Source organism: Monodon monoceros, unplaced genomic scaffold (genome assembly GCF_005190385.1).
Source record: "Monodon monoceros isolate NGI ecotype Baffin Bay Population unplaced genomic scaffold, NGI_Narwhal_1 Super_Scaffold_20, whole genome shotgun sequence".
Classification (NCBI taxonomy): Eukaryota; Metazoa; Chordata; class Mammalia; order Artiodactyla; family Monodontidae; genus Monodon; species Monodon monoceros.
In genome coordinates, this window is record NW_021703777.1 from 101,297,471 (window position 1) to 101,310,473 (window position 13,003).

The window sequence follows — 13,003 nt, forward strand, 5'->3', positions numbered from 1 at the left end:
ATGTGCTTTTTGACCATCTGTATGTCTTCTTTGGAGAAATGTCTATTTAGATCTTCTGCCCATTTTTTGCACTTATTTACAAAAGAGAAACAGATTCACAGACTTTGAAAACAAACTTACGGTTACCAAAAGGGAAAGATGGGGGGGGGGAGGGATAAATTAGGAGTTTGGGATTAACATATACACTCTAATATATATGTAATAGATCATCAACAAGGATCTACTGTATAGCACAGGGAACTCTACTCAATATTCTGTAATAACCTATATGGGAAAAGAATCTGAAAAAAATGGATATATGCATATGTATAATTGAATCACTTTGCTGTACACCTGAAACTAATACAACATTGTAAATCAACTATGCCCCAATATAAATTTTTTTTAAAAGATTAAGTGAAAAAAAAGTAAATAAATATTTTTATTTAAAAAAACTCAGCCTGAGAAGCTGATTCTCATTCTAGTCCTTCCTGAATTTTTTTAATAACTAGGGTCAGTCTCTCATCCAGTCATGGGAGGCTGGAAGGGGCAGTGCTTAAGAGCTTTGTCATCTCATGACATGGGTTCACATTCCAGCTCTGCTACTTCCTGGCTGTGTGACCTTGGGCAAGTTGCTTACCCTCTCTGAGAACTCACCTCACCTGTGAAACTGCATCAATGGTTCCCACTCAGAGGGTTGGTGTGACCATCAGTGAACCAACATTTATGGAGCCCCTTCTATGTGCCGTCACTGATCTGTCTCCCTGCACTGGAATATAAGCTTCATGAGAGCAAGTGCTGTATCCCCAGCACCTAGAACAGAGCCTGGTATGTAGATGTTAGAAAAATTGCAAATGAAAATGGTGTGACATGGAGCAGGAGAAGCTCGTGAGAGAGGCAGCCAGTGCATTTGTAGAGGTGAGCACAGGGCCCAGGGGGCTCAGGGCGTGAGGCTAAGCAACCCGGACTTCATCTTCTGGGCACGGCGGAGCCAGGGAGGGTCTTTGGGGAGGGATGGTGCTACGCTGTGTTAGGCAGGCTTCTGTGGTGCAGTGGATGGATTGGCAGGGAGGGGCAGGGAGGGGTGAGGGTGGTACTGCAATTGCTTGTGGTCCCAGCAGATATCTGTGGTGCAGGCCAGCTGGTGCTGGGGAATAAAGCCTGGGGAGGGAGAGGACAAAGCAAGTTTATATGAGTGGATCGACTCCAATCTTCACGCCGGGAGAACATTTTGCAAACGTGCAGAATCGTTCTGTTGGGAAAGGTACCATGGGCTGATTGATTTTTTTTCCTGCACCCACTTTTCCCCTTACTTAATAGGGCTTGAAAACTGAAATGCCCACTGGGGCCAGGCTGATGACGTCACATCACTGCATCCCATGGGCCAAATGCAGGCAAAGCGGACAGGGGCCATCCAGGGCAAACTGGGACACATTCTTCCCATCAACGCAGGCAGCTGGTGCTCCAGGCCGGGTCAGATGCCAGAATGCCTGGCAGTGCTGTGCTGTGTTGTGTTGTGTGTGCTGTGTGTGCTGTGTGTTATATGTACTGTGTTGTGCATTGTGTTGTGTGCGTGTGCTGTGGGTTGTGTGTTATATGTACTGTGTTGTGCATTGTGTGTGCTGTGTGTGTTGTGTGTGCTGTGTGTTGTGCGTGCTGTGTTGTGCCTCTGTGCCGTGCTTGCACTCAGCGTTGTTCTGGGCACTGGGACACGGCAGCTCCCCTGCCCTCAGAGCCTCGTGGGGAGACAGTCAGTCAGCAAAGACCAGGTAGTGAGAAGTGACAGGAAGAAAAGTCAATCAGGGGAGCAGCTGGTTAAGCAAGGCCATGGGGCAGCCGCTCTCGGGTGACATTTGAGGAATGTGTCCCCAGCAGGGGGACAGCAGATGCAAGGCTGGATCTGGGCACAAGGGCTGGGGTGACACGGGGCCAGAGCGCACGCACCTGGGATCTTCTTCCAAGAATGAAGGGAAGACTTGGGGGGTTTGGGGCAGGGCCCATTCCTTCCTACCCTCAGGTGTACATGTCGAGGTCCCCCCACCAGCAGGTCTCTCCCTGGCTCCCAGCACCCCCCAACCCCCGTCACGGCCACCCCCTGCCCAGGGCCTGCCTCTGTGTTCACTATACCAGGTGTGAGCTCTACAAGGCCAAGGGCATCTCACTCTCCCTCTTCCCAGTCCTGGAGCACAGCCTGGACCACACTTGCCTGATCAGCGTGTGCTGGGGACCCCAGCAGGGGTCGCGTTACTGTGAGTGACAGAACGTGCAGCGGAGGCCAGGCTGGGTGGGAAAGGCCCAGGGCAGCGGGTAGGAGCTGACACCTGTCCAGGGCTTAATTCATGGTGGGTTCTCTTCCAAATGCTTCACAGAAATTCTCCATTGACCTCAACCCTTGAGGTGTGTGCTGGCGGTGTCCCCATTCTGCAGACGGGGACACCCACCCGAGGCTCACAGAGCTGAAGTACCTTGTCTCAGGTTATGCTGGGCGGGGCCGGGGGGATTTAAATCCAGACCTGTCTGACCCAAGACCCTGTGCTACTAATGCCACATCGTAGCTCTCCATTCGTAGCTTTAAAATGCTGTTTTTTTATGTTCCTGGGGGGAAAATAAATCACTGCGATGCACGTTTGAAATTCTCAGGCTCCTAACGCCCTTCTCCCACTGGAAATGTAGCTTCTTCAAAATTATTATTTTTTTTAATGCCAGATTTCTGGAGACTCTATCAAATTCAGGACAAACACTTGCCAAAAACAAGTAGTAAACCTCAGGGAATTAGTATGACGTGAACTCAGAACTGGCCCCTAGTGGAATGGCCACGGCTTCCTAAAGGCGGGTTGGCCTTAATCAAGTTGTTTTGGCCCCTGGGCCTCTGTTTCCCATCAATTAAACTGGGTCTAACACTTAGATAGCCAAGGGTTTTACAAGTCATGTGATACTCTACAAACTGGGGTTTTAACAATGCTCATTGCAACTATTGTTTCGGGTTGATGGTCTCTTTTAAAAATCCTGTATGTGGTGGGAACTGCTTTTGAAAAGTACAGGTGATGAACAATGTAAACATTTTCTCCAGCATCATAAGCCTGTTCCCACCTCAGGGCCTTTGTACTTGCTGTTCTCTCTTCAAATAGCTGAATGGCTCACCTCTCACGTCATTTTAGCCTCAAGCCTCACCGTTTCTGATATCTACATACATGTTGCCTGTTTCCCCCCAGTGAGATATGAAAAGACACCCCCCAGGAAAGCAGGAACTTTGCCCACTGCTCCATCTCCAGCGGCCAGACCTGTGCCCAGCACGTGATTGGTGCCCAGTGATACGCTGTTGAATGAAAGCTCGGGACAGGAGGGTCTCTCTGTCCCCAGCATCATGCTATCATGGGGCTTGTTGTAAGGAAAGTCTCTCTGCCCGGGCATCACCTGGATGAACCAAATCCAGCCCATTCCCTTAAAGGAAACACCCAGTAAAACAGATGTACTCTGAGCATCTTTTGCAAAGGCACTGAGATGCTGGCTGGGGCTCCTTCTTCCTGCTGCTATTACACGTGTGACGCTGGGCTGGGAGACGGGGAGCAAGGATCTGTGAGCGTCATGGCATCATCAGTTACATCTGTGCCACACTGGGAGAGTTTGGCCAAGCATTTCTGCCTACAGGGTGACACAGGACCCTTAAGACAAAGCCTGGAGCTAGAGCTGCTCCGAACCACCCACGAAGAACAGGAGGCCAGGAGGGCGTTGCCTTGCTGACAGTTCCGAGGCTGAGCCCAGAGAAGGGAGGAGGTGGAACCTTTCCCCTGGATTCTGTGGCATGATGTGATGGAGGAGGGGCTCACCTGAGCTGAGTCAGGGAAGAAGGCATGAGAACTCATTTCCTTACAAAGCCAAAAATGTAACGGGAAACCTGCTATGGACTGAATTGTGACCCCTCTAAATTCTTATGTTGAAGCCCTAATAAGGTCATAGGTGGGACCTTAATCTGGTAGGGTTGGTGGTGTTATAACAAAAGGACAATCTCTCTCCCTCCCATCTTTGCCCCAATCTGCCCCCCCCCCCCCTCCCCCCTGCCATGTGGGGGTCACAGAGAGAAGGTGGCCGTCTGCAAACCAGGAAAAGAGCCTTCACCAGCAACCCAATCAGCCAGGCCTTGATTTTGGACATCTAGCCTCTGTTGTTTAAGCCATGCAGTCTGTAGTATTTTGTTATGGCAGCCCAAGTAAACTAATACAGACACTTACACCCCTCTCTAACTCACAGCCATGTATCTCTCAGACTAACTAGCATTTAACAACTTAACTTGCACAGAAATCTCCTGGGAATCTTGTAGACACAGAATCCTATTCAGTAGGTCTGGGGTGGGCCCTGAGAGTCTGCATTTCTAAGAGCTCCCAGGAGATGCTCCATGGACCACACTTTGAGTAGCCAGGGTGGACAGAACACAACGCGGCCTCGGGTGTCAACATCCACGTTTGTAATTATATAAAGAGAGTCCTCCTTTTACTAGACACCTCCCAGGCACCAGGCACTCACTAACTGACTTGCATGTCCTACCTCACTAATGCCTCAGAGTGATATATCATCTGTCATTGGTATTGGCTGACAGACGCCTATCAGTGTATATTAATGAGAGTGACGGCATCTTCGGTGGGAGGAAGGGTATCTACCATTTACCCTCAGCAGAATTCTCAACTGATTTGAAAATGTTCCAGAGATAAAGGAAAAGCAGCTCCCAGCCCTGGGTCAAGCTCTTAGTCAACTTTCCCTATGCTTAGGTACATGCAATTTACTAGGTAGGTCAAGAGAAATGTAAAAGGAAGTGATTGGTCCCATACGATCTTACACAAACACTCCAAAACACTTGTATTTTAAATGATTTTCTTCTTTAAGGGAGACTAGTCCTCAATCGACCACACAGCCAGCATGGCTTGCTTTCTGCTGTTTTTTTTTTTAATCACCTGAGTCCCTTTTTCTCTTAGTATGTGGGACATGGTGCTTTTCAGGGAGTCACAGCCACATGTGGCATTGCCCTTTGTGTTTAGGGTGTGCTCACTGGCCCGTCCATCACACTTTCTGGACTTAGACTATAACCAGCACCTTCGTGAGATCTGGACCCTCAGGTGGGTAATGACTTTTTGGTTCAAACACACAAATGCTCTGCTTTGAGCTGGATTTGCTGAACATGAAATCAACCCCTTCATTCACACTCAGTTGGCAAGTCCTGCAAACGACACCCAGTGCTGGGCATTAGCTAATCCAGCATCCAGCTCTTAGCCTGGTCTGGCCCTGGTCCTGCTACACCTACTCACAGCCTACACTTGGCAATAATAACGCTGCCTACACTTACTGAGAGCACTTTCCATGTAATAGTTCACTTAAACCTTACAGCATCCCAGTGAGTAGGCATTATTACCATCTCAGGAAAGTGAGACCCAGAGAGGTTAAGTCACTTGTCCAAAGCCACACAGCCAATAAGTGGGAAAACAGGGTTCAAAGTCAGGCTGTCTTGTCCCAGGGTCTGTTTTTTAAACCACTGCTACTCCAGCTGACCACCCCTGCTCTGCTGCTGCCTGAAACACTGCTCCCCCAATGGCCACCTGGCTTCTTCCTATTTACCTTCAAAACCTGGCTCAGCTGGGCCCTCCATCGGGACCTTCACAGCTTGCCCTGGGAAGGGACCTCCCCATACCCCCAGCACTTTGTGTGCACCGACTGAAGAGCCCCAGTCACGCTAGATGCTCGGGATCTGTCCCGCTGGGGTGCGGCCACCTCAGGGGACTTTTCACTAGCGATGTGACCATAACGGAGATGGTTCAGTGACAGTGTCCTTGTCACACCCCCTCCATGCTTTTCCCTTCTCTCCCCTCCATCTCCATCCTCTCCCTCCTGGTGTCCCCAGCATTCCTAGCATGTGCCAGACATCATACCAGCTCAGGAGCTATGCCCATCAGAGCCAGGTCACTCAGGAGCTGGCGAGCAGATCACACTGGCACAGACGGGGCAGTGCGGGAGCCCAGGTGGAGGGTCGTGGGGGATGCCCGAAGTCCTTTCACCCAAATCAAGTGTGGAATGAAGAGTTTGCCGTCATAACCTCCAGTTACCCTTTCCCCCTTCATCACGGCCCTTTCAGTCCTCAACCGAATGCAGTCGGCTGTGCCCCGCACACCCCTTCCAAACCCACCAGGGATCTTTGCTTCTCAGTCCTAATGGGGGCTTCTGCTGCTTCGGACACAGCTCTCTACCTGCTCCTTCTTCCAATTCTCTGTCTCTGTCTCTCTCCTTCTGTGACACCGACCCCCACTGGTTATCTAGATCCTTCCTCACAGACAGGATTCCTTATGAGCTGTGTGACCTTTAGGCACGTGAGTAAACCTCCCTGAGCCTCAGTTTTCTCACCAGGAAAATGGACATAATCATCCCACCTGCAGGAGTGCCGTGAGGTGAAGGATCTAAAACAGCGTGTGCCCAAGAATGCCAGAGCTACTGCTGTATCCTCATCTTTGTCCCCCTCACGAGTCCTGGGAAGCTGGTGCCCATGCGCTTGGCAGCACATGACGTTCGCACAGGACCCCAAACACATTTAGGAATACAGAGGTAACAACTAATACAGCCTACAGGTCCAGTCCTCAAAGTAGCCGTCATCACAAGATCAGCCCCAGAGCAAACCGTCCAGCCCGCGCCTCCTGGTTACAAGAACCTGAGTTTAAACAGAACACAAATGCTGGAGGGAGAGGGGACGCCTTGCTTTGGTTTGTGTTACCATTTAGCTGGGCTGGGGACTGTGTTGTTTAAGTGTGTGATTAGAAACAGTTGGCGGTATAGTGGGCCCGAGAGCCCCGCGTCTCCCCATCACTGAGGATTCACCTGTGGGCTGTGAGGGCGTCCACGGGAAGACCTCCCTGCTTCACGGAAACTTGATTTCCTGCTAGCTCTCCATCGACTGTGTCCATCAGAGGTGTCAGTGTGCCGACAGGGGACAGGAGGGGTGGAGGAGCGGGGATGGTGGCCAGTGGTGGCCAGTGGCGCCCAGCTGGGCCCCTGCCCCTACCTGCTGGGCCTGCTGCAGCAGCTCCATGCGCTCCCGCAGGATCTGGCTGTCAAACTCCCGGCTCTGCCGCAGGATCTGCCTGCGCAGCTTCTCCACGGCGGCCTGCAGGTCCTCCCGCTGGCCCTCGCTCAGCGCCTCGCTGGCCCGCCGCCCCGGCTCCTGCTGCAGCGCGTCGTACAGCGTGGCCTCCAGCTCCTGGATTTTCTGAGCGGCCCAAATCACACAGACAGTGGGAGGTCACAGGTGGGTGGACGGGAACCCCTAGGACACTGCAGCCGAGCGAGGCCCAGCTGGGGGATCTTGGGCAGGGAGGGGAGGCATGCAGGGGCCGAGCAGAGTGGCCAGCGGCCTCGGGGGTGGGCATGGGGGCGAGGGAGCCCCTTTCAGCCCTGTGCACACGGTTTTGAGAACCCTTCTTAACTCTGTTCAATCAAGACACCGTGCTCTGTACAGGAGGGGACTAGGGCAATGAGAAGAAATAGTCATAACCGCCCCTTAAGATGTGTGATTCAAAGAGAAGTTTGACTCAACGGGTCTTTATTTTTGTCTTTGGCTTCCAATTCACTGCCCCCAGCTTGGGAACAAATCTCCCCTTTATCTCGAGTAGCGTGGAAAATGTGTCCCAAATGGCACGCACTTGGCATTCAGCTGCCTAGTTAGAAAAGCAATTTCAACCCCAAGCAAATGGGGACAGTGTCCTCATTGCTCTCTCCTCCCCCTGAAAAGCAAGACACCCCTGGTTAGCAGAGCACATGAGAGATTAGTAGCCAGGGGAGGAGATCCTTGTGAAAGCTCAGAGTTTTCATCATGAGAGAAAGTTATTTCTTTTCAGCCTCACGGCGAGACACTTAAATACATTTACCTCATGGGAATATCTAGGGACAAAAGAGAGAAGTATCTCCTTCTCTGCCATCCTAAATCCCCACCCACGTCCCTTGCTAGGAACAGCTCTTTCTCTTCCAAAGACGCTATAGACCAATCACCCGTTTTAATGGAAATTGCTATGAAGACGCAGGAGGAGGTTTGAAGCAGTGGGTCAACACGGGTGGCCCTCTGTTCCTGTGGCCACCTGCTCCTGCAGCCTCCCCGGCTTCAGCATGGCTGTGCTAACCTCCCGCCAAGGGAATTCCAGGCCCATCAGACCAATCTTAGCCAGCAGGCATCAAATTCCCCTCTCCTGACCCTAGTCATCGCCCCTGGGTAACTAGAAGGTGGGAATCTGTCCACTGACACAGCCAAGGGATCCACATGGAGCCGGAGCTTGCCTGTGCCTGCTGGCCGCCCCCTCCCCCTGCAGCAGCTGGGCTCCTAGGAGACCCGCATGTGGCCAGCTTCCAGCCAGGACCCCACCATCCAATTCCAGAAGCTCCACTGTGGCCTTGCACCATCTCACTCAGCTCAACGACAAAGGAACACAGGTGTGACTTTGGCACCTGCTGTCCTCCCTTCTGCCCGCGGCCACGGCACTGCCACCCTCTGGAGATTTTTCTTCCCTGACCGTTCAGATCAGCCGAGCGCTGATCACAGCTCCAGTCTCGTCATGTGCCTGAAAGCCCACTTGAGGCTTTGGAATATTCTTTGGGTAAGAATGTCATTTCTACCCAGTGGCAGGATCAGCACACCCACGGACCGCCTCCGTGGAACCTGGACTCAGGGTCCCCCAGGGCCTTTCTGCACATGGCACTTAGAGAGCCAAAGGCGGACACCAAGTTTTCCAAAGTGCGTTGGGAAACACCCGTCTTGCAAGATGCCCCTTGAAAGAGGGCCCCAAGAACCACTGAACTTGGACATGGCTTGCTCTGTTCCTCTTGAAGTCTCAGCCCATCCTTTAGGACCCAAGAAGTCCTCAGAGTTTTCCAAACTTACTCTCCGGCAGCCTCTCCCTCCTTTTGGGGCCATACGTTTCTACGTTATCTCCTGAAATCATATCCCTCAGAACCTTCCGGGGAAGCCAGGGAAGGCCAGAGGTGGTGGATAGCGCAGTGGCAAAGGGCGCTTGCAAAAGGACGGAGAATGGACAGAATCAAGGAAAACCCAAAAAAGTGAAAGAGGGAAGAAGAGGATGAGTATGTTTTCATTTCTAAATTACCCTTAACAGCACGTGCCCAGAAGTAAGAACTGAATGGGAAAATGCCACTTCTTGATGAGGCTCAAACCATCCTGACCTTCTCCATCTGCTGCCCCCTGCCGTGGGGACTCAAGCCTCAGAGCCTGGACACAAAGGCTCAAGGGTCGCAGTGAGGTGAGCCAGCCTTCAAGTCCAGAATCTCCCACCTGTGCTAAGCCCAGCGTCCTACTCTCTGTCTTCATGGAGACGGGGATTTTTAGTTATTGATTCTGCATTGCTCAGGTACAAACCCACTTTGTAAAATGATTTTAGCTACAAATGATCTGAGCAAAGCCTTGCTCCAGACTCTATATACTCACTGCTTCTTCCTGCAAGAGCGGTGTTGAACTCCAAGTGCGCTCTGCTGTGGGGACATCCTGGAAATGCCCCCTCAAAGCCATATGAACCTGAGCATGGTCCCACATCATGTTCATCACCAGTAAGTCCAGAACCAGTTCTGTGACCCAGGCGCAATGCTGCACAGGACCTCACAACAAGTAATTCTTGTTCGGATCATCACCCACCCTCCACTCATTGCTTTACCTTTGTTCCTCTGTGACTGTCTCTTTTTGCTATTTACGGGAAAACTTGCTCTGGGCTTTAAGCATAAATAAATATTAATAAGAAATATTAATAAGCAGAAAGTTTCTTTTCCTTCATCTCAAATGATTACTAGAACTGAATAAGTATGCCCAAAGAAACCACCAAGCTAACTAAATGCTTTTGAAAAATCATGACTGATCTGGAAAAAGTGACAATTTATCTGTATGGTCATTCGGGTTGAAACCAGTCGCAATGTGGAGATGGCATTGGTATCGCGCCACGCGGCATTTCAAGGACCCCAAATGTGCCGTCAGCCCCAAAAGGAAGAGCAGCCTGTAATGCTGAGTCTAAAGAATCAGAACATGCAACCCACTTCCGGTCCTACCAGGTAAGCCTGGTCGAGGGCTTGCTTCCGGTAGTCTAGCTCCTCCTCCAGGTAGCCCTTCTGCCTGCTGAATAGGTCCTGAAAAAGAGGAGGTGCCCAAGGTCAAGATCAGCGTGAGAACCCATCACTGAGCAGCTCTTCAGAGCCAACCTTCTCACACTTGATGGACAGTGACGGTCCCACCGAGTTGGGGACCTGCCAGGTGCTTGGGTGAGAAGGGATATCAGGTCTGCCCTGCTTGCTCCTGCGTGAATCCCCAGCAGGAGCCTCGCTGGTCCAGGAGCCTTGATCAAGCCTGTCCCAACTCCTCCCAGCTTCCTTCCTCTCAGGTGTCTGACCTGGTTCCCACGCCCCGGGCTACAGGAATCCTTCTCGATTCCTCTTGTCACATCCCGGTGGACCCTGGATGCGGCTGGTTCTCAGATGTGGCTCTTCCTCCCCACACCAATGGCATCACCCACCTCCCGATTACTCTCACTGCAGCACGCATCCTCCCCACTCTCCGGTCACTCGGTCCCTGAAAGCGTGATCTCTCCGAAACCCATCTTTTTTTTTTATTACTGATTGGAGGGTTTCAGGTTAAGAGCTCAGCAGTTGCAGCCACTTGCTTTTACAGAGGAGGAAACAGAGGGCCAGAGAGGACCAGTGCCTTGCCCTAGATGCCACAGTTCACTGGTGACAGAGGTGGGACTAGACACCCAGGCCTGGTGATTCAGCCCAGGGCTCTTCCCACCCAACACGCTGCTTCCAGGCCTTAGGCTCTTCCTTGGTCCTTCCCCTCTCATTTCTACTTAGAAAACTCGATTTGGTCTTTGAAGGCTCAAGAACCATCTCTTCTGGGAAGCCTTCTCTGACATCCCCAGGTTGGGTAAGATGGATCCCACTGTACACTCACGGCACCTGGTGAAGAGCTGGCATCACTGTTTATCAGGTACCGCGTGTGCCAAGCACAGCGTGAAAACGGGCCATGTGTCCAGTATCTCTCATCCCTATGGCCCAGCGAGGCGGAGATAGGAAACCCCATTAGCAATGAGGAAGCAAAGTCCAGTGTGTCTCTCCCAAACTCACGGCCAAGAAGGGGCAAGTGAAGCCTGGAGCTCCACCTTGGTGTGCCTGAGCCCCTGGTCCAGGTGCCTCCATACCACCAAAGTGCCTCCCCTAATGTTCCCACACGACACTGCCGCTGCCAGCTCCCGCGCATACATCCCCAAGGGCTTGCAGGCTAGACAAGGCAGGGACCCCGCTATTCATTACTGAACCCCTAATCCTGACATAGTGTCCAGGATAGCAGAGGCTCCAAAAATATGTATCAAGGGAATAACTGAGTGAATGGATGATACTTACACAGAACAGCCATGAGAGCAAAAGCAAAATTTAGAAATGCATTGCAAATCAATACAAAACACACGCCAAGCTTTCCTGGGAAGCGAATTATCTGAGCTGTCAACCCCCCTCCCTCCTAGGGGGTTGCATCTTTTACCTTCTCTTTCTCCAAGTCTAGCATCTTCTGGGTCAGGGCCGCCTCCGTTCCCTCTATTTGCTTCAGCCACTGGAAAACAGCAAGGACAGAGCGCACAGCTAGTGAGAACAAGAGCTCACTGGGGGCCATCCTCCAAGAGGAGGCTCCTGGCCCGGAGAGGGTCCCTATCATGTCCCAAGGTGGTCCTCGAAATGGAACTTCAAAGTCCATCCCGATGTTTCAGCTTTGACAGATGTTAGCACAGGGATCATGGGTACACACACGTGCGTACGTGCATGCAGGTAGGTGTGGGGTGTGAGCCCAGGCAAGCCTGTAAGTAGGGGAGGTTGTGGGTGTGCGTGGTGGATACATGTGGAAGGCTGCGAGTGTGTGCCCTGGGATCCCCGCAGCCGGGCGGGCGAGCCTCCCTGGGTTCTACCCTGCCGAGCGCTGTGCTGGCGGCTTCAGGCCTGGGACCTCGTCTGGACCCCTCATGACCACCCCATGGAGAAGGCAGCATCTCCCCATTTAGCAGGTGAAGACATGGCAGCTGAGTTAAGTCACTTGTCCAAGGTCACACAGGTGAGAAGTGGGGATTTCGAACCCAGCCTGCGGGACTGCACCCCTCCAGCCACTGGGGCGTGTCTGAGCAGCTGGGGGCACCACGGGATGCAGGCGTGAAAGGGGGTCTGGCCGTGCAGGGTGTGAGGGCCTGAGAGCACGGGCGGGGGCACCTGCCATGGGCTGGTGATGGGGGTCCGTCTGCCTGTTCTCAGGTCTGGGAGGGGGTGAGCAGGAGGCAGGCCGCTGTTCCTCAGGTGTAGGCACGTGGGTGTCTCTTTACGAGGAGCCCACCTGAGAGACAGGGGGAGGTCCACACACCTGGCTAACGCCCTGTGGGGATGTTTTAGGTTTTAGGGGTGTCTGGGGGTGTCAGTTTGACAACATGTATAAATGTGTATATTCAACCTCCTCATTGCTAAAGCCATCAGACGACCTCCCTGCCATGGGCCTGCCTGCTGCCCACCTGTGGACGCGCCCCTTCCCGACGGCCCAGACCCTTCCTTCTCCTCCTCTGGCTGCGGCTGCCCGTCCTGGACTCTTGGCGCCCTCTTCAAAGGCCCCACCCTTGGCCGTCCCCTCTCCTCAGCACTCCCCTGGGGGTTCCACCATCCCCTATGCTCTCTCCCTCTCTGAAACGTCCCCCTCCAGCCCAGATCTGCCCCCCACAACCCGATGCCTCAAGCTCCCTGAGAAAGGGCTTCCCCCGAATGGGAAGAGCCCCAGCTCACCTTGACTGGGAAACTGGGAGCAGCCACGGCTCCTCCCCCTTCACTTCCCAAACGTTGGTTCTACCCCCTCCCGTTTCAAAACCCCACCAACCACACTCCACCACCACCACCCAGCGCAGGCCCCCTCTCAGCCCTCAGGCTCACGTCGGACCCCAAATCCCCTTCTGCCTACCAGCCAGCATGTTCTCTCCAAACACTTAGC

General features: G+C 52.7%; 1 protein-coding gene across 1 annotated transcript in view; it reads right to left on the reverse strand.

Moving 5' to 3' along the window:
• Positions 1-13,003, reverse strand: part of JAKMIP1 (janus kinase and microtubule interacting protein 1) — a 128,596-nt gene that overhangs the window by 5,505 nt on the left and 110,088 nt on the right. Inside the window, exons 17-19 of the mRNA XM_029235365.1 lie at positions 11,531-11,599; positions 10,051-10,128; positions 7,016-7,219 (exon numbers count right to left, since the gene is read on the reverse strand). Coding sequence (XP_029091198.1) covers positions 7,016-7,219; positions 10,051-10,128; positions 11,531-11,599 — 351 coding nt within the window. The remainder of the gene's footprint in view (positions 1-7,015; positions 7,220-10,050; positions 10,129-11,530; positions 11,600-13,003) is intronic.